The sequence below is a fragment of the Lissotriton vulgaris genome, chromosome 2_1, assembly GCF_964263255.1.
Source record: "Lissotriton vulgaris chromosome 2_1, aLisVul1.2, whole genome shotgun sequence".
Taxonomy (NCBI): Eukaryota; Metazoa; Chordata; class Amphibia; order Caudata; family Salamandridae; genus Lissotriton; species Lissotriton vulgaris.
In genome coordinates this window covers 1,409,504,264-1,409,529,739 of record NC_141687.1, presented here as the reverse complement: position 1 = coordinate 1,409,529,739, position 25,476 = coordinate 1,409,504,264, and the positions used below count along the sequence as shown (strand labels likewise).

Sequence of the window (25,476 nt, the reverse complement as noted above, 5' to 3'; positions counted from 1 at the left end):
AGGGAGCTACAGGCCTCACAATCTGCTTTTTTGTGTTCCGGTGACAGAAACAGATTAAAGACCTGATGTGAGTTGGTCTGTGGATATTTCACGTTTCAGTGGGGTCAGTAACAGACGGGCGTTTGTTCCATCACTAGCAGGGCATTCACTGGAGAACCTGGTGTAGAGCGAATATGATTGCCCAGAATGACGAGGCCCTGTTGGGGCCGCGATGGAAGTGTGTGGAATTGATGAGCGATTAAGCTTTCCTCGATAAGCAGTGTGGCAAAGCGCTATCGAAACAATACTGATGTAAAACAAACTGAAACAAGCACACTAATGTCTCGGCTCGGATTGCAAGCACACAAGTCCAAACCTGACAGCAAAAAGAAAACAATCTAACGATGGAGGCGATGCCCATGCGCATTATCACCAAGAGCAGGAGTCACTCAAAGTTGTGATTCGAAAAGTTTCTTCGAAGAAAAACAACTTTCACACATCTGGATCCAACACTAAATGGCAGGAGTATTCAAAGTAGGTGTATCTACAGCTACACATGCCTCAAACATATTATTACTTCTCTAATTACACTCCGAACTTCCTGACATTAAAAATATACAAACATTATAAACAATACGGACAGTTTGTTGGCTCGATTAGTGGCACATCTCGTATTTTACAAACCAAAAAAAAAAACGCATTCTACAGTATTTCAGCCATACCTTTTGATTAGGATAAAAATGATTAACACCACATTTCATATGGGATATATAAATCTAATAAAATTCCTTGTTTGTTGCTCATCTCTCAACAGGTGTATTAGCACAAAGGTTTTTTTCTTTATTTTGAGACCTTGGTTGTACTTAACTGAACTGTACACCAATGTTTTGTTATTGTGACATCTGAAACATTAAAATAGAAGTATATTGCACAAGTATATTTTGCCAAATTTGACCAAACTAGGGGACTAAAATCTTTCAAACCATTTTCCTTTAATTTTTGTGGGTTATGCAGCTCCTTTTTAAGTGCTACTCTAGTGAAAATCATACTTCTATGCAGGGAACATCAGTCATCTTAAGGATTTAAGTGACACAGTATCTGCATCAAACAGGAGCTATTACCTAAGTTAGACTTTAGTTTTTTTTCCATAGATTGACAAATACATTGTTACCCCCCCCCCCCCCCCCCCCCATTTTCATCTTCCATCAACATGTTGCATATAGTGTTTTGCTGAATTCATCCCTCGATGCCAATCTGTTCAATGTTTATCCTTTCTTTCTATTTAACAGACCTTATCTCTGAAATGTCTGTATTTTTTGTGAGATGCAGAAGATGGTCAGATAGTATTTCAAATCAGTGGAAAACGCACTGCAATCCCTGAGCCTTTGTATTTTAGTGTTGTTATCATTCAAGAATGGACAAAGTCTCTGTTCATAAAGACTGCATAACAGAGATTAAGGTTTTTGGGAGTAATAACATACTTGCCGTTTGGATACCGACTTGACCCGTTCTCCCATGGGGGTTTACAAGATCTTGAAGCTGGGAGTTTGTTCAATAAATTTCATTTAATGGCCTAATTGGGGTAGTGTTAAACGTTTTCATCCATATTTGTGCACTACTTTCACTCTCAGACTGCCACTATAGTTTGGTTGTACACACCCCTGGTATCTTTACATAAGGGCTGCAAAGTTACAACTCTGAAAAACAAGGGGAGCAGATGTAGCCGACTGGCTAAGTTGAATATTTGGATCCTAATGGTCTGGTCTGGGTTCTAATCCCATCTTTGGCACTTAACTGCAATTTCTGTGATTTTGGGCATATCGCTTAATCGCCCTGATCCTAAAAATGTAGCTACGTACAAAAAGTAATGCATTTGTAAATATGTGAAATATCATAATGTGAATGGCAAATGATGAACATCACTCCTTTATGTACTGTGCTCCGTTACTATCTAGCAAGGTTTGCACCATATAAATACAAACACCTTTTCTAGTCTTTACTTGGTCCAAACAACCTGCTCAACACTTGTCCAGATGGAACCAGACATACTCATGACACAGTACAAGTCTCCAGTTTTTCCTCAAGTAAAGTGACAAAAATGCTCAATCTCAAATAGCTTTGAATTGTTCACTTGGCTACACAGTACTATCTTGTCACTCTTGGCAGTTAGGTCCCTGGGATAATTATAATGACAGGCTTATTTGTACATCTGATTGGTTATTAAACGCCACAGATTGCAGAAGTTCCAAGTGGGTTGGGAGTGCCATTTAGTTATGGCCCACACAGTTCTATACACGAGAATCTAATGAAAACTTAGAACCATCTCCAACTCAGCAAGAAAATAAAGGCCTTTCTCGTCACCACTTTTATTTCTATATCTCCTGAATTGATCCCATTACCAAACATTTGGAGAGTGGGGAAGTATTTAAGAAGACATTACATAACACTGGTCAGTAGAACTGGAAGGAAAAACAAGTAAATCACCACTTTAAAAAAAAGATAATGTTTTGTGAAACTCTAGACATCACTGCTGAACAAAACAGCAAAAACTGTACATAGTGGCAGACTTTCACCTACTTCTGTTGAGTTCTGGAATTCTCTACCTATTTTACATAATAAAGGCCTGAAATCAATACATAATCACCAAAGCAAAATAGATTCAAAGGGTCCCTTGAGACCATACTTGTCCTGCACTATTCATTAGGCATCGGCACTCGTACGATTCTAAGAACTGTGAAGAAGTTCCATTTGCAGGTGAACACCTGAGCAACTTACTCAACAAGCATTGGCATAGCCAATCGGTCTCGCCTTTGGGCCCTTATAAGTGTTTAGTTATGCAGCACAATATCCTTGGTGCCACAACATCAAATGTTGCATGGCTACGCACTTATAAGGTCCCCAAATGCGAGACCTATTGGTAGGGAGAAGCAGTAGGTGAAGAGAAGTACGGGGAATGGTAGGAAAGAGAAAACAAGAGCTGACCCTGAAGCCGGAATTAAAGGAAGAACAGTGGGGGAAGAAACGCAAGAGAAGCCCGGGAGTTGTGTGCCAAAGTGAAAGTGATCGTGATCGTGATGCACTTAATGAGGCCAGCAGAGTGACGAGATCTGTGGTGGGGGAGGGAAATGAAGCGCGGAGAGAGGCACGCAAAGCGCGCGCCCGTGCACATGCACTCAAGCTCTAGGCCAGCCATGGCAGCATCTGGTAGCCCTTTTTTTTCACCCCTTTACTAAAAGTCGAGCAAGCAGCACATGCGCTGCTCTAGGCTCGACCTAAAAATGGAAAACACTCCAAGGTAGTTACTAACAGGAGGTATAGAAGCCAGAGGACTTGAGATGCAGCCAAAGGCAATACTGCATCCTGGTCAATATCTTAATAATTACTTGGGAGAGCCCTGCGCTTAGATGCTATTGCCAATTTAAACAAGCATTTACAATGCAATAGGTCTCGCAGCATTAAAGTTTGAGCTATTGGCATTGTATATGACAATGTGTTGCATTAATTTGTTAGCAAACTCTGAATTGGTGTATAAAGATGATTTGCAAACTGTCAAATGTTGCTGAATAGTAAGCAACGTTGTGAATAATATTGTTTGCTAGTCATCCTTGGGTACCAGAGTACTTCACTTGAGGCAGAGGTATTATCTTTAGACTACAGGTGCCGGTGCCGCTTGAGCTAGAAACAGGGCCAGCTTTAGCAGTGGTGCTGCCCGGTGCGACATACTTTTTTAACACCCCCGTGTCCCCCTTCCCCCACCTCCTCCTCTGATTCCATCATTACCACCGGGTAAAAAGTGGACCTCAGCTTCCCTTAGGCCCTCTCTCACATACATTTCATTTGCTTTATAGTGCTGGTAAAGGCTGGCTTTACGAATCCGCTCAGATATCCACCCAAACACTGATCTGTTCTTTGCACTACTTTATGGTGAGTCAAACCTGCTACTAGACAAACCTCTGATCTCTCTCTATCAGGAACATTAATCACAAGTTATCATGACATTTTTATTGCTGCCTGAAACCTGGATTTACAAGGAACTCTGCAGCAGGTGCTTTTAAATTGCATGTTACTGTTTTAGTAAAGTTAGAGCTTCTTTGTAATGAAAAAAATAAAACTAATCCGCTGAGTTTCATGGAAACAATTTAAAAGATAGAAAGTCAAAATGAATGAAGACCCCTAGAAAACTCCCACATGTTTAATCTCAGAGCACTTACGCTGGGAAAAAAAACCACATGCATCCAATGCCAACAATATGAGTAAGAAATTCAGAAAATCGTTCTCAAGCAGTTAAGGTACTACAAAAACACTTAACATCAGTAGAACATATAAAGATCTAAATACTGAAAATCAGGTTGGCGTGAAATTCATATTCAGCCCTACACAGGCAGCCATGCTTCAGCTACTCAGTACTGATCCGCAGAGGGCCTTGAGCAACATACTGGGTAGTATAAGGATTCTCTCTAGAAATGTCCTAGGGGAGGAGAAGAAATGTCCGAATACTGACACACGCTGACACTAATACAGAAATGCCCAGGGGTATGTATGGTTAGCAGATCAATACCATTATCAATGTGAATCAAGTTCAGGCTCTGGCAGTTCCAATTACTAAAACTACTGCAGTTTGTATGCATGAATGAAGTAGATAATATATGCAGATATCAGAACCTCGAGCAGATTTCTTAAATAAATAAAAAAGGAAGGAGAGACCCTAGTTATCTTCTAGGTCCTGATGAAGGCTGTTAGACATGTATGGGCAGAAACAATCAGCCTTAACATGGCACTGTAGACCAATAGACGCAGGCGCACTGAAAAACTACAAGTGACCGCTTTTGTTGACATAAGAACCCAGGATAACAATGTACTGGGAATAGGGATATTTATCAGGTGTAATTAAAAAAAACTGTGTGGAGGTTGAGTTAGTCAACAAAAAAACTGAACTGTCGGGGTAAACCTGGGACGTGAGGTGACCTTACTTTCAACAAATGTAATTGCTAAAACTATACAACTGCCTACAACCACATTCTGAAGTATTTTATGTTTTTATCATTATTATTATACTAAGCTACATGCTCAGCCGCACAATTAACAATATACACTACTATCTAAAAAAACAACTAATGTAACTGAGTGAAAGGCATTATAATAAACATAAATAGGCAGTTACAAAAAGTAACTTGTACCAACTAAACGTTCTTAATAGTAGTTATTTGGGTAAACAATTCCATACGTCATCAACCGCACCCATGAGACACTTCACTTCACAAGCCACCGGCAACGGATTCACAGGCATTTCAACTGTACTTGGAAAAGTGACAAATGCTGACTGAAAAGGGATTAGTTGCAGTCTCCTTCTACTATTGACAATTTACATGTGTGCGTTGTGTCAGTTGTTGCACAGGAAACACACACACATAGACAAGGTAAGTGAAATTGTTGTATTTGGAAGAAACGTAGGCAAAAAAAAAAACAGTCCGAGTGTGCAAAGCAGGCACCTTTAGGCACGCCCATGGCGAAAGCCGGACATGTCGGGACATAAAACACTGAACGTTTTCCCTTACCGTCAAAGGCAGCTGCCTCCTCTAAGGGAAAGTCCAGAGGAACTTTCAGCTCAGCCTTCCTCATTAGTTTGTTGTCCCGTTGCTCAGCAGTGAAATGGTCAGCAGAAGATGACGCTGCACCGGCATCTCCGTGATTCATTGCGCTCTGCGAGCAGCTTTCCCACGGCGGAAAACCACCCTTAAAGCTGCTCTCCCGAAGCCGCCCGCTCAGCTGTCCCACCACCACATGGAGCAGCGACAGTTGCAACAACATGTGAGCGAAACCTTCCGTGGGGCGGGACTTCCGTCTTCGGGAGCCCGCGCACGCGCCCACGGAGTGCCACAGAGAGAAGCAGTGCTGGTGACGTGGGGCTCCCATGCCCGAGGGAGAGCCCCGCGGTGGCGCCTGAAGTCCAGAGTGGCGGTAAGTGGGCCTTACTTGTGGGGGGGGGGGGGGGGGGAGCGCTTGTGTGTGTGTACGCGCTCGTGTGTGCGGCCTCTGTATGTGTGTGTGCGTGTGTGTAGGTGCGCTTGTGTGTGTGTCTCTGTGTGTGTGCGGCGGGGGTCTCTGTATGTGTGTGTGCGTGCGTGTGTGTAGGTGCGGTCGTGTGTGTGTCTCTGTTTGTGCACATGCGTAAGCAGGGGGAGGTGTGGCTGTGTGGTACAGCTTTCCAGGAGATGAGACAGGAGCTGGCCACAGTGAGCGCGTTCACGTGCGCGTGGCCCGCTCAATTCCGAGCGCGCAGCCATCTCCTGTCTCCTCTCCTGGAAAGAAGACTCGCTGAATATAGGTCTCTGGCGAGACCGCGCTTCGCGCGGCTAACGCCTAAGAGACCTAAAAAGTGAGACATGTCGAGTGAAACAAACTTTCCACAGCAGCAGCTGTCTGTTAATTGATTCCCCAGTGTTCTACAGCAGCTCCACTACAGCTTTCTACTAAAATGCTAACATTCTGTAACCATGACAAATCTGAGGCACTCCTGAACACCATGTCGCTGGAACAGGAGTTGCAGAATTGAAACCACTTTTTATAGAGGAGAAAGCAGTAATTGAACAAATGGGTGGGTTGGGGTGGGCGAGCATTTTGTCATGAAAATTATGGCTAATGTTCGAGAAAGCAAAAATGAGAACATATTTCCTGTAAATTCTCAAATATCTCCCAGATTCATGTGAGAAAAAAGTATGGCATGTGTAGTGCTTGAGGCACTCTTGTGGTCTGACACCCTGTGATGACCTTTGACTACCATCATTTTAATTGACTTTGGTGTTTTATTTTACCCTAGCCTGAATGAACGACGCCCTGCATATGCCTTGTTTCTCTTAAAGGTTTCTTTCTTGTAATCTTGCAGTCTTATAGTGGGAGCTGTCACAGTAGACCAGCCTTGCCAAAAGCAGAACATGTGGGATGTGCATTTGAAAGCATGAGAGAGAGAGGTGTGGAATGTACTTTTTGGTCTCGAAGTGCAGTGTTATGAGCAGTGGTGCACAAATGTGCACTGTGTTGCATATTGAGAGATGAAGCATGTGATGCTATAAGAAGTGGTGCACAAATGTGCACTGTGTTGTACATTGAGAACTGAAGCATGTGGTGCTGTAAGCAGTGGCGCACTCATGTGCACTGTGTTGTACATTGGCAAGTATTATGTATTTCTTACTATTGGCTTTGACATGGCCTCATGTCATCTTGAATTCTGACTCTGCCTTGCTTGAGCTTGTAAGTTGTTTGGGTTAATCACGTTCAAGGATTGTTTTGTGAGAGATTGTTTAATGTACCCTGGAAGGATTTCGTAAGCTTCATCAAGATAAATGTTGGAACATGCGAGAATGTAGAGGGAATGTGGGAACTCCTTCCTGCAGTGGAATGCTTGCCCGGACAGTTCCAGTAAGTTTCCTTAGCGCAAAGGGAAAGACTCTCAAACCTTCTAGTGTGTTTTTGAGACTATAAAGCGGAGGGTTGTTGACAGCCAGGGTGGGAGCTCACTTATAGAGTAGACGTACTGCTGTAAGACGAACGGAACCCGAGTCCCGTCGAGAGTTCAAGCCCAGCTGTGAACAGGCCCCCCAGCTTGAGTTGGCAAGGATGTCGAGTGAATGATCGGGTGAGGTGATCTGTTTCTGACTAGTGCCATTGTGATGTTTGGTTCCAGTGGCTGTGGTCATTTGAGGTGTTTTCTTTGTGATGTGTAAATGAGTCAGAGTGCACATCCAAAGTAATCATTAGTAGTATTCAGTGTATATATCTTTCTGCAGGACGTCCAGTATATTTGCTTGAGTTTTATCTTATATTATTTGCTGCTTGTATTTCATATTAATGCATTTAACTGTTGCATTTACCAAGTGGGTCATCATTGCTTGCCTATTAATATATATCTCTACATATATTTGAATGTGGTTCATTTGGCACCTGGGAAAGCCTTTCTGTCAGAGAGCATTGCATAAGTAAAACCTCAAGCCTTATTCTAAAAAGAGAGTCTTTGCATTTTGTAAAGTGAAACCCTTCTCTAGGTGTTGTTGTGTTTTACGTTTTGCTTCGCTGTGTTTGAACCACTGTGTTGGAGATTCTGTATTATCTGAAAGGCAGAGAAATACAGGCATGCCTAGTAAAACTTACTTCCAAGAGAAGCAGCAGTCTGTCAATTAACTCTCTAGAGTTCTAATGAACAAATAGCTAATGGTGAAATGCACTTGGGCGCCATGTTGCTGGAATACAAGCTGTTGAACTTAAAACCTTTCTTATGGAGCACAATGAAGTGAATGAGCACTGAGGTTAATACAGATACGAAATCAGTTGTTTTCGGGACCACAAATGGATTTCAGTGATTTAAGGACATAATTTATTTTTATAGCACTAAAAAATAATGAATGAGAGTTTCCTACTTAATTTCAGCAACCCTTTTCCAAATATGTTTTTTCAGATATCTGTCCTCTATGACATTTAATACCGTTTTAATTTTAAATAGTAACACTTTGGTAAACATAGAAGCTTTTTTAACTTTCCATTTATATGCATGTAAATAGATGTTTAGAGATGCACAAAGCTATTTCTAGACAGATTTCACATTTAAAATCAATTGATGTGCGCTCCCAAGGAAAAATGGGGCCCTGTTTTTGTGTGGTTTTTAAAATGAATACAAACCAAAGGAGTGCAAGCATCACACACATCAGCATTAACATAAAACAATATGAAGCTATGATAATGATGTCAGTGTGCCATCCCTCCATAAATCAATCCAACAAAACCTGCCTTCCACCACACACTCACTCATGAGCACGGCTCACACCAGGCTTATAAGTAATCCTAAATCAGAGAACACACATCCTATATCTAGGAGAGAATGCTAGGACTGGGAGGTCCGCTGACAGGTACTCAACTAGGGGTTTCCACTGTATTTCAAAAGCAGCGTGTGTGCCTGCCATTTTACTTGCTAATCTTTCCATAGGCAACATTTCCCACAGTGTATGGTGCCACTGTGCAATGAAGGGCAGTTAATATTCTTCAATTGCAATCTAATAGCCATGTTAGCAACTCCTAGACGGTAAACAGTCATAATATTGATTCCAAAATATAGAATGGACATAATATCGAAGTAAAAATATAGAATGGACAAAATATCGAATGGACACAATATAGTGGTTAAAAATATCGAATTTAAGGTAAGTAATATCGATTTTCAAAATATAGAAGTCAAAATATCGAAGTATACAATATAGGTATTAAATATATCGATTTTTTAATAATATTAATTTTTTCAAGTGTTTTGTATGTTAATATATGTGTGAAAAGTGTATATTAATTTTTGTAATGTATGTTTAATGTATTTTAAGTAATGAATTTTATGTTATTTAATTTTTGCGTAATTTAATTCTGTAGCGGGTTGTGGGTTTATAGGGGAATAGGGTGGGAAGTAATTTAATTGTAATTAATTAAATATTTTTATTTATTTATTGGTATTCATTTTGAATTTATTGTTATTTTTTAATTGGTAATTCATTTTTATTATTTGCCAATTAATTTGTATTAATTGATTAATTGTTAATTATGTTAATTTTCTAAATTTATTTTCTGTAGCGGGTTGTGGGATTATAGGGGAATAGGGTGGGAAGTAATTTTATTGTAATTAAGTAAATATTTTTTTTCATTCATTGATATTGATTTTAAATTTATTGTTAATTAATTTTTAATTGATAATTAATTTCTATTAATTGGCAATTGATTTTTATTAATTGGTAATTATTTTGTATTAATTAAATATTTGATAATTATGATAATTGTATTAATGTATTTTCTGTAGTGGGATGTGGGTTTATAGGGGAATAGGGTGGGAAGTAATGTAATTGTAATTAATTACATGTTAAAAATACTTTTTGTGTATTGATAATTAATTTACTGTTAATTTTTAATTGGTATTAATTTGTATTATTAATTAGTTTTTGTTATTGAAAATTAATTAGTTGTTAAATAATTATGAATAGGTTATTAATTTGTAATAACTAATATGTAGTTGTATTTCTAATTAATTATTACATACTATTAAATTGGTTATTAATTTCAATTAATGTATTATTGGGATTGACATTTAATTTATTTTTAATAATATATTAAATCATTACTTTCCCTACTGTTAAACTCACTGGAGTGGGAATAGTAATTTTCACCCTCCCGGCATCCAACGCTTTCCCTACTGTTGCACTCTCTGGAGTGGGAATAGTATTTTTTACCCCTACGCTATCCAACGCTCTCCCTACTGCTGCACTCTCTGAAGTGGGAATAGTAATTTTTACCCCTACGCTATCCAAAGCTTTCCCTACTGTTGCACTATCTGGAGTGGGATTAGTAATTTTCACACTCCCGCTATCCAACGCTTTCCCTACTGCTGCACTCTCTGGAGTGGGAATAGTAATTTTTACCCCTACGCTATCCAATGCTTTCCCTACTATTGTACTCTCTGGAGTGGAAATAGTAATTTTTACCCTTCGAATATCCAACGCTTTCCCTACTGTTGCACTCTCTGGAGTGGGAATAGTAATTTTTACCCCTACGCTATCCAACGCTTTCCCTACTGTTGCACGCTCTGGAGTTGGAATAGTAATTTTTACCCTCCCCCTATCCAACGCTTTCCCTACTGTTGCACTCTCTGGAGTGGGAATAGTAATTTTTACCCTTATGCTATCCAACGCTTTCCCTACTGTTGCACTCACTGGAGTGGGAATAGTATTTCTTACCCCTACGCTATCCAATGCTTTCCCTACTGTTGCACTCTCTGGAGTGGGAATATTAATTTTTACCCCTACGCTATCCAACGCATTCCCTACTGTTGCACTTTCTGGAGTGGGAATAGTATTTTTTACCCCTACGCTATCCAACGCTTTCCCTACTGTTGCACTCACTGGAGTGGGAATAGTATTTTTTACCCTCCCGCTATCCAACGCTTTCCCTACTGTTGCACTCTTTGGAGTGGGAATAGTAATTTTTACCCTTACGCTATCCAACGCTTTCCCTACTGTTGCACTGACTGGAGTGGGAATAGTAGTTTTTTACCCCTACGCTATCCAACGCTTTCCCTACTATTGCACTCTCTTGAGTGGGAATAGTAATTTTTACCCCTACGCTATCCAACGCTTTCCCTACTGTTGCACTCTCTGTAGTGGGAATAGTACTTTTTACCCCTACGCTATCCAACGCTTTCCCTACTGTTGCACTCACTGGAGTGGTAATATTAAATGTTACCCTCCTGCTATCCTACGGTAAAATATTGTACATTTTTTATTAATAACTTAAATGAATTATATCTTAATTTTAAGGTTATTTGAGTATTTTTAAGTATGTTTTAGTTAATTATATTTATTATTTCATTAATTTTAAATTACTTTTAAGACATTTAAAAAAATTCGATATTTTGACTGACTATATTTTTTACAGACTATATTTTGGATTCGATATTTTTGTACTTACCTGTTTGTAGATAGGAATTCGATATTTTGGCATTCTATATTTTGGTGACTATATTTTGGTAAGTCTATATTTTGTCATTCTATATTATGTCAGTGATCCCTCCTAGACATTACAAGCACGAATACCACTCCCTGTAGACATTTGTTTAATATTGAAGTGAACTGATCTGGGTTTTTTTTTTAGAAAATTCAGATATCAAGGGCGCACTGCCTCAATTTCTACGTTACAGTGTGTTGTGTGAATGGTTGATGTGTAGTGCGTAAAGAGCAGGCGGAAAAACACCCTTAACCGTCTAAAAAAAGTCAAAGACTAGACAAATGTACAAAGCTGTGCTCTCGCAACTACATTAAGGTGTTACATAAAAAAGTACAACGACCAATGTGAATCAATGAACAGAAGCAGATTCTTTCGTGTGTTTCTTGTCACAGCAAGATGATGGTTTATTGGTTCCAGACTTGAGAAAATGTCACAGTTAGCCGACACGTGTTTCGTCGTGTACAGTTGAGTCAACATGACTCTTCAGGGCTTAAAACTCAACTCCAAAAGTATGGATTGAGACTAGTCTGGACCTCGTAGTTGTGTTTTATGTGGGTAGGTGAGAGAGAGACACTATGTCATTAAGAATCAAATTTGTGACTGAGTAGGAATGGTGTATCCAGTAGAGTCACGTACAAGATATACTTCGTCTCTTCGTACACGAGAGACGACGCCCGGGAACCAACAGAGGAGGGATACCACACTACGGCACACCGCTAAAGAGAAAACGAACCCGTTTTCTGAAGCACTTCTACAGATGGATCCCCTCCCGGCTACTGCCTGATACACACCCGTTTTCAGAGTGCTAATATTCGAAGACTTTGACCTACCTAATAGGGCGGAATTTAGCGGCAACAAGTATATCTTGTACGTGACTCTACTGGATACACCATTCCTACTCAGTCACAAATTTGATTCTTAATGACATAGTGTCTCTCTCTCACCTACCCACATAAAACACAACTACGAGGTCCAGACTAGTCTCAACCCATACTTTTGGAGTTGAGTTTTAAGCCCTGAAGAGTCGTGTTGACTCAACTGTACACGACGAAACACGTGTCGGCTAACTGTGACATTTTCTCAAGTCTGGAACCAATAAACCATCATCTTGCTGTGACAAGAAGCACACGAAAGAATCTGCTTCTGTTCATTGATTCACATTGGTCATTGTACTTTTTTATGTAACACCTTAATGTAGTTGCGAGAGCACAGCTTTGTACATTTGTTTAATATTGTTCGGTTTCAGAACTACAATCATTACTTGTAGAATTAAAGGCAATGGGAAGCCCAACACATTGAGTAAAGTGGATGAAACCTCCGTTCAGAATGGTGATAACTTTGAGCACCTCCAACAATATCCACTTCTCCACACTCCACCCAACATAGGCCAAAAACCTTTGGGGACATCTTGTGTATCTTGTGGGAGTGTAAGGCATTTGTACATTGTCTGGTAGTGGATCTTCCTACTTTTCAAGCTACTGGAGCATGTATAGCCTTCCTCAGTAGGCACCATTTATGTTATGCTATAGTAAGGCCAATGTATTCTCCTTAGTTTTCTTCTGAGAGCAGTCCTCGGTTGGGTGCTAAGAAAAAGTAGAAGAGTAATAAGCATAAATAGCTTGTCTATTGCTTTTTCAAAGTGATATTCTCTCGCTTGGCTCCATCCTTGACTGTGGAGTAAACTACATAGTGGCAGACCTGAGCATAAACCAATCTTTACATTTTCAGCCAACTGAAATTACGGGTTGCACTGTTCAAATTCTGCCTCGAATATTAATGTTAAAGCTGGAAAAAGATTTGGAGCTCTAGGAAGGATATTCATATTTATGGTGTTTATGAGCCCCAGCCAAGACAGGAATAAGTTGGACCACGAGGTAAAGTCTGTTCAAAAGGATTCCAACAGCAAGAGGAAGTTAGCTTTATAAAGCGGGAGGGTCCGTGGCATATTCTTGATTCCCAAATATCAGATTGTATGAAAGTGGCTCTGTTTCTATGATCACGTCCTCCCCCCAAATATTTTGGACTGATGCAGCTGGATTTCAACTCTGAAGTGTACTGGGCCCTGCTGACCATGCCCAGCATATGTGATCTGACCTCTAAGAGTGCAACTGGCTGATCCCTGATTGGCATATACAGCTACCCTATAAGATTTGGTTATTCTTTATGTGGCCTTGAACTTCTTCCTAGTCACTAAAATAGTGCAATTTGACTGAAATATCTCTTGCCCACTAAGTTGATCAGGAGTTCTTTGAACCTACCCTGTGTGCTCTGTCAAGACATATTTCTGCAAGTTGATCACCCAAGAGATTTTCAGAGGCTTGATATGAAGGAGGGAATATCGGCTCCCTCTGCAAGACTCTTCACTCTTAAATTTACTCTACAGGATAGGATATGTTTTCCATGACTTCAGTGTGAGGGCAATGTCTAGATGCTGCTGGGTAATCTCTAATTTTGTTTTTTGGTAATTTTAAAGGCTTCCAACACGTCCATTCTCTCCTCTACATCCAGGATTCTAGTTCCAATGGAGAAAACATCTCTGCGAAGCACATCAAGTTTCGAGCCCAGAGTGGATGTCCGCTTTTGTTTACTTTTGTCCATTTCCAGTTTAAGATTTCCCCTTAGATCACGTCTTGAGCCCTGACAGAGGCCTACAAATCTTCCTTAGTGATTACCATGTCCTGAGGTAATACTGAAACCTGCAAGGAAAATTCTGTTGCCACAGACGCCTTTGTCTCTTTTGGTTTATGAGAGCAGCACAAGTATTGTTCTAGATCCTTATGTGTGCTCTTTTTTGGTAGCATTTGCAGATGGGTGCCACAGAGTCAAGTTAATAGCCACCACAATTGTATGCAAGATTTGTATTTGCTAGTCTAGACATCGGGACCTTGAATCTATTGTTGATGGGGCACTCTGGTAATCTTGAGACTTGCATCTGATTGCGCATGTCCAGTCCTCTGCCCATCTCCCACTTTGGGAGGTTCCAAGATTTGCATGGCAGGATTCCCCAGTGTATAGTGCTATGGGGGACTCAAACTCCTCTTCCTCTTAGGACACTACAGCTCACCCCTGCATCCTTATTGGTGTCCAATCTGCAGTTTAAATCACCACAACCTGTACAATCTCATCTAAGATGCATGGCTTTTGGGAGAGGCAGTAGGCTCCAGGATTGTCATGAAATGTTTCAAAAAGGTGCATATTTTTGCCTAGTATGTGCAGGAACGTTTCGGGGTGAAATGTCAAGCGGGGGCTCAGAAAAAAGAAGGGGTTCCAAAACGCAAAATCCCCATGCAGTTCCCAAAGACTTCGTAAAGAGCTCTACAGCAAAAAATGCTGAAAGGAATACACTATATTTGGCAGGAAGCTAGATCATGGTCTGCAGATGTTGCTTTTGTGATCTGTTGTAAATCCGCTCAGTAGTTTTTGAGAAATTAAGTTTACAAATATTTGTATATAACAGGACAGTTGGGTCAGTGAGAGTCTTGTGGGAGCACCAATTTCAAAATGGTGTTCAGATTGGCCCCTGGAGCTTTTTTTACCCTTGGGTCATGTCAGACTCCCTCAGAAGCAAGCATTCGGATTGGCTGCCAGCAACATGAGAAAAATGTTACTGGCAGCCATTACAGGACTCTGAGACTTAGTCCCCTTCTCCTGAATTTTTAAAATATTGATATAATGGGGCAAGGTAGGGATACCCTGCCCCTCTAAGCCCCATGGGGAGGATGATGTAATTGGAGATGTAGTCAGTGATGTCATAGAATATGTCATGTGTGAGGTCAATAAGAAGTGCATGGCAGGGCGCAATTATAGTTACCTCTGCTAACTATAACTGGTGAATTTATGTGGTATTTTGGGTTCACGGCGTTACCTTTGTGACTAACATATTCACCCAATTATAATGTCAATTTAACCTTTTGTTTTTTCAGTGAATATATGCCATAATTAACAAAACCCGCTTGCAATTTACAACTATCTTAAAACTGGAAATTAGTTTAAATGACACCTGGTATTCATTTTCTGTGTTGTCAATTTCAGACTGGGGAATTGTTCATTATTTAAAATGTCTACATTTGAAGAGTATTGTTTACATACATAATTTTCTTACACAATCTGATCTAAAAGGTGCCAGTGGAGACATAAAAAAGAAGTGACTTTCCTTCAAAGTCAGTCATGTGACCACTTCAAAATACCTGTAGCCGGTGCATTTATATTCAGTGTAGCAATCTGGGTTGAAAGGCTTCACGCTGCTTAGAATAAATCCGGAGCGGGCTGCCATGGCAGCAACCTGCCAACTGTTGTGCCATTCTCTGATGGGATGGTCTGCTGGGGTCCCACCCTGTCCCCTGCACAAAGATACATGGACTTCACCATCATCTGTCAGGACCCCTGCACAGCTATGAGGAAAACAAGATGAAAAAGAGTGAAGGTCCAGACGGATAGCAAAAAACGAATTATGTAAGAATGTTAGCTAAATGTGCGACTGACAAACCTCATACATGCCAGACACTAGATCTGTTGTCCGCTCCAGCTGTGCTGACAAAACCATAATGCCAGAAAACATAACTCTGTCCACTGAAGTGTAAAATAGAATAGGGTAACCAAATAGTAAAGGCAACTCAGTAAGTATATGGAACAAACAACAATGGTTCAATAAAATAACGTGCTACTCAAACTAGTGCATTCTCTATTGCTAGTATGGATTGAATGCAAAAATTAATTACAGAAACAACAACTGTATGAAATATAAATAGGACAAAATCAAAATCTGTGTACTCAAATAATAGAGCAGCAAATGTTGCCCTATGCACAAATGAATAGTGCAGGAATTCTTTTTTGGAACATTCTTTTCATGCCCAAAGGTTATAGGCAACTCGAGTGTGCCAAAATGTTACCTTTATGCTAGTAGCAGACACAGACTTTTATGAATCATCCCTTCGTGATCATCCACAATTTTTGTTTCCACTGTGCCCCTAAAACTATTTCGCCAGTGGTCTTTTGGCATGACATAATTTTTCATGTAAGAATTATCCCTGCAGTATTTGTGTCTGGCCACACCTTTGCATTGAAGGCTCCTCGTTGGGATTTCCCTAGTACATTGATACTGAATAGATGTACAGTAGCAGATAACACACGGAACGTCACACTATTTTGTTTGGCTTCATGATCTGAGAGGATGTATGACTAACCACCCAACCTATGCAGAGTACGCCGCAACTTCCTGAGAACGCAAGGAATTTCGATGGATGGGATGGAACGCATACTGGCAATGAAAGGTCCACTTCAGATGAAATGCATATCCCAATACTCCTTGCAGTAGAACAGTGTCGCTCTACTACGTGGCAAAAAGGTCGCCTACAGGGGTGTCCCAGAGGGCGAAGAAGAAATTAAAGCCACTAACTATCGACAAGATGGTGCAGACTTACGAGGCCTGTACCTTCAGGGAGCACAACAGGTGGCTCACGGCCATCATGAACTTAAATTCAAGATCACAGACCCAGGGCCCTCACACATACATCAACCTCTTGTTGGTGTACCACATTGTGGTTCAGTTGTCCATCAGCACCTGTACTGGTCGACTGCGGATGGGAGAGCAGGAAAGTCTTGAGAACCAGGCAGATACAGAGACAATCATTTTTCACTTTTTTTCTTGGGAACAAGAAAATATAAGTAGCAGCACCCCTTCTCCATCTAGTTCTCATGAACCAGTTCAAAGGCCGCTTTTCTCTACAGAGCCAGAATCTCCAGTTGCAACATACTGCATGGCATTTGAGGGGACAAAGGGACCGGGGCAGGGTATGGGTGAGAAACAGGTGGAATGGAAGGAGTCAGGTTCTGGAAAAGAAGGCCGGCAGTCAAACCAAATCCCCTTTAGGAATGTTTAAAAACACAGATGTGACACACTCTTCACATTCAAACTATCACCAGAACAAAGCACCCTCAAAGGCCAAAGAGTCCACAGTAAAAAATACATTTTATTTAAAACACATCAGTTATTCAAGGACAAAAAATCCTTTAAAAACAATAAAAGCCCAATCATAATAATTAACACAATTAATGAAAGGGAGAATACGCCAGATAGGATACTTTCTAATCTTTTTACAAACACAAAAGGAATCTGGTGGTCAAGAAAACATAGTGAAGGAGAGAGAGATGCAAAATCTTACAGTAATTTTGGATACAGATTTTGCATCTATTTCTCCTTCACTATATTTTCTTGACCACCAGATTCCTTTTGTGTTTGTACTCGTATTGAATTGGAGACTGAATCTGGAGGGGGTCGGTAAATATTTCCCCTGGACCCTCTTCTCTATTTGGAATTATGTATAGTACTTTCTAATCTTAACAAAGGCCTTTTTGGAGATTCTGAGGAGATACCCGCTATTTGTAAGTCCCTTTTCGGTTTGAGCAGTAGTAGTGTTGGTAGTGCTACGGTGTATGATATTATTCATTAGGTTGGAAGTTGAGCCATTTTACGCGTTAAGATCCCGATATAGTGTGATAGCCCTAGGTTCGGTAGGGGAGTTAAAGCATACTGGGGGATTTTTTAGTACCACGCTTAGTTAGGGGCTAACACTACGCTGAGTAATGGCATCCCCACATTGAATAATGAAGAGTAGGTTTACATGTTGCTATCTTTTCCAACAATTATGAAGGATTTTGGTATTTGTTTTGCAGAAACATTGCACTGGTACAAGAGTGATCATATCTTGCGAGCACTGAATCAATGATTTTATGACCATTACGGAAACAACGTCCCTCATATTTTATGGACTGGGCTCATTAATGATCGACCAATAAGTAATAACTGAGATCTACAGGTAACATGTTAACTGAAAGGTTAATAATCTCAAATTTAGGTTGGATACTTATTTATATCAAAAATAAAATGTCTCCCCCTCTCTCTTTGCAGGGATAGGGAACTCGATTTATCTGAAGGCCAGTTTACCTTTTTAAATTGGAGCCTTATCTTTGGAACACACATGTGTGTGCTATAAGGTATGTTCAGTTCAAGAATAAATATGTAGTATATGACTCATAGAGTTAGTTACCTTAGTAAAAATGGCTTTTTATTTTCTACAGAGTTATCCCTACATTTAAATGGGATTCCGTTGAGGTGAGATCTGTTGATCCTCCTTTCGTAGTCTGCAAATAACTCGTTCTGAAGTGAATCGTAGAGGGATATGTGTCCTGAAATCGTGACAGGTACATACAGACTATAAGCCTCTCTACTATCTGATTCACCCCTAGAATACCTATAAGATAAAGAATGTTTAGGTCAGCATATACATCCCGTAGTTATAGGGGTAGTGATATGACATTGGAAATTTAGAATAAAAAGAATGTCAGCAACATGAATACAACATCCTTAGGATGTATGTGTATGTGTGTAGCTGTGGAGTATGATTGGGGTATGGGTTATATCACCAGGATGAAAACACTGGAGTTGTTTTATATGTATTACTATGTATATATATCTCAAAGGCTAATTTAACGATTATTTGTGTATTTTCTTTTTAAGAATATATGTATAGATTCGTAAATTCTTTGGGGAGTGAATGTATTTTGTCCTGAGGAAGGTGGCTTTTCGAATCATTGGTCCACCGAAACGCGTCGACGTATACAAAAGAAAAGGCACACTATAGACTGTATTGACATTTGTGAGATCACCAATATTTAATGTATAAAGACTGTTCATGATGCACAAATGATTTTGGTCTAGTGTGTAGGCCTTTGTTAAGATTAGAAAGTATCCTTTCTAGTGTATTCTCCCTTTGATTAATTGTGTTAATTATTATGATTGGGCTTTTATTGTTTTTAAATGATGTATAAGGATTTTTTGTCCTTGAATAACTGATGTGTTTTAGATGAATTGTATTTTTTACTGTGTACTCTTTGGCCTTTGCGGGTGTTTTGTTCTTGTGACAGTTTGAATGTGAAGAGTGTGTCAGCTCTGTGTTTTTAAACATTCCTTAGGGGGATTTGGTTTGACAACGGTCTATTTGGTGCCCTATCCCTTTTGTGGTTTGGGGCCACTCTCATTTGTTTATAACATTCTGGAAAGGAAGGACAAAGCCTAGCTACATAATCTGAAGAACCCAATGATGATGTTTAATGTCCTGCCAGTGTACCATGTGAAAAGAAATGACGATTCTCCAATTATTATGCAGAGAGAATCTTGAATTCATTAAAGACTACGGAGGATAAAATTATGCAATACACTTTTATTGCTGCCCCAAAATGCAGCCCTTTAAAGAACATCAATTCATCATAAACATTTAGAATGTTCACAAAGGAGTATAAGTATCCAGTGCACAGGCTTATCTTCCTCTTTTAGCTGTGAACACACAAGAACTCGAATATCCACTTCTGATTATATGGATTACAATCCATCTTGTTTCCTTCATGAATTCTACATGCAAAGTAAAGGTAATCTGGGCTGAAAGTTAAGCAAGCTTAAAAATACAAAAGTCAAATGTAAAAAAAAAGGACACTAGGAAAAATTATTCAGAAATATGGAACCAAGAAATGTTATGTTCTCATCTTAGTACATTATCCCTCATGGGATAACGTTAGCCTCCGTTGTCTTTAATGAAATCAAGATTCTCTCTGCATAATAATTGGAGAATCGTCATTTCATTACAAGACCGGAGGCTACCATTATGCATGTTTGAAGCCATCAAGAGCTATCCCTTAGATTCATCAAAGTCCCGTTTTGCGAGTCCTTAATAGCGATTATTAAGGAATCGCTATTAAAGACTTGCAAAACGGGATTCATGTAGGAATCGCTAAATAAATTGCGATTCCTACACATTCCTTATTTGCGATTAGCAAATTGCTAATTGCAAATAAGGAATAACTCCCCATTCATTCCTAAGGCCCATAGGAATGAATGGGGAGTTATTCCTTATTTGCGATTAGCAATTTGCTAATCGCAAATAAGGATGCGATTTCAAGGGTGCTAGGGGTGTCCAAAGGACACCCTGTAGCACCCCTGAAATGTAAATTTCGACTTATGTTGCGCACACACATGTGTAAAGGACATGTGTGTGTGTAACATACAACTGAGAAAAATGCACAAAAGTGCATTTTTCTCAGTTTTCGCTATTTACCACGAAGCCAGACTTCACGGTAAATAGCGGCAAAAAATAGCGAAATCGCAATTTATTAATGGTTCATGAATAGCATTTAAGGAATCTCAAAGTGAGATTCCTTAAATGCAATCGCAATTTGAAAAATCGCAATTTTTTGCGATTTTTCAAATTGCGAGTTCATGACCCATTGATGAATTCCAAATGCCATTTGTGCGGGCGCAAACGGCCGAATTCTGCGATTCGCACCGTTTGCGCCCGCAAAAATGCTTCATGAATCTAGCTGTATATATCCAACATGCTCTATCGGTCTTAGGTAAAATTTCGCAAACGTGTTTGCATTCGACCAGTCAGCTGTTCTGAGAATTTTGTTTAGAGAAACTCCTGCCCAAAAGCCCTTACTAGACATGCCTCCCCAGAAGAGTGGGCTCCAAATCTTGAGAGGTCTATCCCTGCCTTACTCATAACTGTACATATCCATCTAGCTAGTGTTGCTATAGAAACAGGTCTACGGGGTTTGACATATGCTCAAAGAAGTTGGTCAATATCATTCGCTCTAACTTCTAATATTTTGCTTTCGTACACTTTCATACATTTAACCACACATAATTTTTCACAATCATGAAAGAAAGGGTAGAATCAGACATGGTTTTGGTTCTCTTCCAAATGTCAAAGTGTACGCCTTTATTGGAGTAAAATCTATTAGATCACTCAACTGCTTTTATATCAGAATCTCTTTTGAAAGAAATTAAGCAAAGTAATGTGGCTAGTTTCATGGATATCTTTTTAAGATTGAGTAAATAATTATCTTGCCAAGCAATGAAAAGTTTGAATATTAACCTGGCATCCCACATAAATTCATGATGTGCTTTGAATGATCTCTTTAGCCTAACCCCCTTCATTACTCTTTTGATTAGAGAAGTGCTACTTCTAACCCAATTGCTAAGTTATTCACTAAAGCATGACCAGAGGAACTAGCGGATCTAAAGCAATTAATTGTCTTATAAGAGAGGCCAGAATCATAGAGAGTCACTATATAATGGGCAACATGTTGTACAGGCACCTCCACGGGGTCCACATTACTCACTGTGCACCAACTACACTACTTATTCCAGCTGCCTTTATATCTCTTCCTTGTACCTGGTGCCCAAGATTCGTCCAATAGCCTTTTGGCTTCTGATGAAAGGTCTGAATATCTATAATGTCCCCTGAGATCCTCCAAACAAGAAGGTTCATACTCCCCTCTAGGGACAAAGGGTGTTCCGCTCCATCTGGATCCTGAAGAAGGCCTCAGGATACTGGGATTAGTCATGGAATGTCTATAGCTAGTTCCATCACTCCTGGGAACCACACTTGGGATCTACAAAAGGGAGTCATGAGTATGACACTGCAAGATTCTATTCTCACCTTCCACAGAACTCTTTGGATCAGGGAAAAGGTAGGGGAAAGACATAATCTATCACAAGATCTATGTTCTAGCCCCATGATTGAAGGAATGCATCCACAGCCAATGCCTCTGGATCCGGTTTCCAACTGAAGTAAGTCAGAACTTGGAAATTGAACCCGCTTGCAAAGAGATCTATCTGTATTCGCACCCAAAGACCTTGTATAAAGGAGAAGGCTTCTGTATCCAATTTCCAATACCTGAGGAAACAAGAGTTCCAGTCCGCCCTTACATTTTGAAACCCTGGAATAAATTCTGCTTTTTGAACTATTTTGTGTTCCCAACAAAAATACCAAATTTGTTTTGCTAAGTCTGAAAGCATCTTTGATTTTGCACCCCCAATCTGTTTATATAAGATACCGCAGAGAAACTGTCTAAATGAATTAGTGTGTTTGGCGTTCTTTAGAACCTCCTTGAAGCTCATAATGGCATTCAGTGCCGCCGACATCTCCTGGCAAATTATATGAAGTGATTGTTTCTGTAGGGACCATCTTCCCCAAGTCTCGGAGTTCCCTATCCGGGCTCCCAATACTCTGTTGATTGCATCTGACTCCAGGACGAAGTCTGGGACATTCCCGAACATGGCTCTGCCATTCCATGCTTCAAGGTTTTTTAACCACCAAGTTCAGTCCTCTGGTGCATCAGGTGATAGAGGTATCGAGTCTCCGTACCATGGTCCTTTCCTTAGACCTAGGGCCTTTAGTCTCTGTAAACTTCTGTAATGTAGAGGACCTGGGGAGATGGCTTGAATAGAGGAAGAAAGGAGTTCTAGAATCCTTGCTAGATCCCTCAGTAGAATTGAGTCCTTGGATAAGACCATCCTGACATCTTTCTTTATCTTTACCACTTTCTTGTGAGGTACACTTAGCTGGGATAGTGTGGAATCTAATTGGAAGCCCAGAAAGTCTATTATTTCAGTAGGTGCCAATACTGACCTCTCTGTATTTATAACGAAACCCAGGCTTTCTAGTAGTTCCATTGTCATTAGTAAGTGTTTCTAAGCTTCCAGTCTGTTTTGAGATATGATGAGGATGTCGTCTAGGTATATCATTAGGCGCACTCCTCTTTCCCTGAGGTAAGTTACTACTGGTCGGAGTACTTTTGTGAAACACGACGGGCCGAGGACCGTCCGAAGGGGAGGCAAAGGAATTGATAGAGCACTCCCCTCAATGAGAAACGGAGATCATTTTGGCTTTCCTCGTCCATGGGAATCATAGAGTAGGCGTCTTTGAGATCTAGCTTCACTAGCCAATCTTTGGCTTGGAATATATCCCTCAAGAGGTGTATACCCTCCATTTTGAAATGCCTGTAAACTAAAAATGTGTTTTGGTTCCTCAGGTTTATGACTGGATGCCAGCCTGTCTTTCTTTTTAACTAAAAAGATTGTACTTACGAAGCCTTGTGACCTTCTCTGACTCTCCACTACTCTCAAAGCTCCTTTGTCTAGCATTTGTCTCACTTCCACATCTATAAGGGTCATCTTTTCTGAGTCTAGAATTCATTCTTTGGGTTCTTTTAATTGGAGTGGGGTCTCCCAAATTCTATTTTGAAAACTGAAACTTTTTCTAAAACCCAAGGGTCTTGAGTTATACTTTTCCACTTTTGCACAAATTGTCTTAATCTTCCCCCTACCTTTAAGACTGAAGAAGAAGAAAGGTTGCTCACATTGATATCCTTGGCTTGAAGGTCTGGATCTTCCCCCACGGTTTCTTGGGGTTCTTCCCCTTTGAGGGTAGAAACTTGCGTTCTGTCGGTAACCTCTCCCATAGTTCAGGGGTTTTGGTGCTCTTGAGGACAGAATTGGGACCTGAAGGTTCCACGGCTGAAAACCAGTACCCTCCTGTCAGCCCTTCCAAAAAGGGAGTGTGAGCCAAAAACTCTGCGCATATTAGATTGCACTTTACAGAAGGCTGTCAAAGTGGATACGTATTTGCCCAGAGTCTTAATAAAGTTGTCCCCGAATAGGCGACCTTAGGTGTTGGCCATGTCTTCCTTAGAAGATAGATCAGCCAACTTGGGATTCATTCTCATCAATACGGCTTTGCTCCTCTTTACAATTAGGTAGGCAATGGCGTTACCTACCAAGTACAATGCCCTTTGTGCCCATCCTCTTAGAAGTTCTATAATAACAAGGAGATTCTACCTCCTGCTGTCTTCCGCCATGTCCAGTATATGTGTGAGTGGGCCAAGAACGTCGAGTAGTTTGTCTTGAGATTGCTAAGTCCTCTCTCGATACCTTTTCTAGAATGTTTTCCGAACTTGAAAAGTAATTAGCTCAGGATCTAGGGTTAAGGGTGTTACATATTTTGTCCCCAGTGGAGGACCTTGGGCACTCATTTCTAAGAAGGTTGCGCGTATCTTTAACTAGAGGTCTTCTAACCCAATGGCTTAAATATTTAGATACGTGTTCTAGAGGCCACCACTCAAAACTGCTGGGGTGTTTTATGGTGGTAGGATTGAACATTTTGCCCCCTATGGGGTCCTTGATCTCTTGAGACGTAGTGGGTTGTTCCAGGGCCTCCTCAAAATAATCCTGAAAATCAAACTTATCCTGTGGATCAAAGATGAACTCATCTAAGTCCAAATCCTAAGTAGTATTTTCTGCTAAAGAATTAAAGTTGTTTCTATGATCTATTGTACCATTAAGGTCACTCATTCTGGTCATGCCGCTGAAGGGCAACATTTCTTTGTGCACCGTTTAGGTGGCCGTCCTCTATTGTGCTGCCAGGTGCACCATTGTCTATTGCAGGGAAGGGGCTGCCAGTGCCATATGCATGCTCAGCTGCTTTCTCCAAGTGTTTCCTTTTTTGAGAAATTTTACCACATTTTTGTTGTTTGGAGGTGGAGGCGAGTTCCTCATCGGAAAGAGAATAATAATCCTCTTCTGAGGATGATCTCCTCTTTCTTTTGCCAATTGCTGCGTCCACCGCCTCTTTAACAGAGGATCTTAGTTCCTCCTGAAGGAATTTCCTTATGTTATCCCCCAAAAGCCCAGATTCGCCCTGGGTATTACTCATTTCTATTTTTTTTATTATGATTAATTATATAGGTAATATAACAGCCGTTTTTTCCTTAAGTTATGGGAAACAGCCTTAACAACGAATCCCTACCAACGAGCGTAATAAACAACGAATCCTCAACAACAACCTTTACATGAACAACGATCACCTTAACCACTACTTTAGATGAACCACGACTTAATAAACCAGATCTAAGTGACAATATTTAAATAAATAAACTTAAATGAAAGTGTAATTATATTAAAATAATTGCAATTTGGAAAGGAATGTAAGGTATTTTTTAATAATTGCAATTTGGAAAGGAATGTAAGGTATTTTTTAATCACGCTGTCGATGTAGTCTTTCTTTTAATTAACAGTGTTAGGCCAGTAGATGGCACTGTATGTTCGTTTTTCACAGATGCAAACTTTTTTTTTTTAAATAG

At 40.1% G+C, this 25,476-nt stretch overlaps 1 protein-coding gene across 1 annotated transcript in view; it reads right to left on the bottom strand.

Annotated features, from left to right (window-relative positions):
• Window positions 1-25,476, bottom strand: part of FDXACB1 (ferredoxin-fold anticodon binding domain containing 1) — a 210,469-nt gene that overhangs the window by 20,698 nt on the left and 164,295 nt on the right. The window contains exon 6 of the mRNA XM_086957173.1: window positions 15,690-15,893. Coding sequence (XP_086813299.1) covers window positions 15,690-15,893 — 204 coding nt within the window. The remainder of the gene's footprint in view (window positions 1-15,689; window positions 15,894-25,476) is intronic.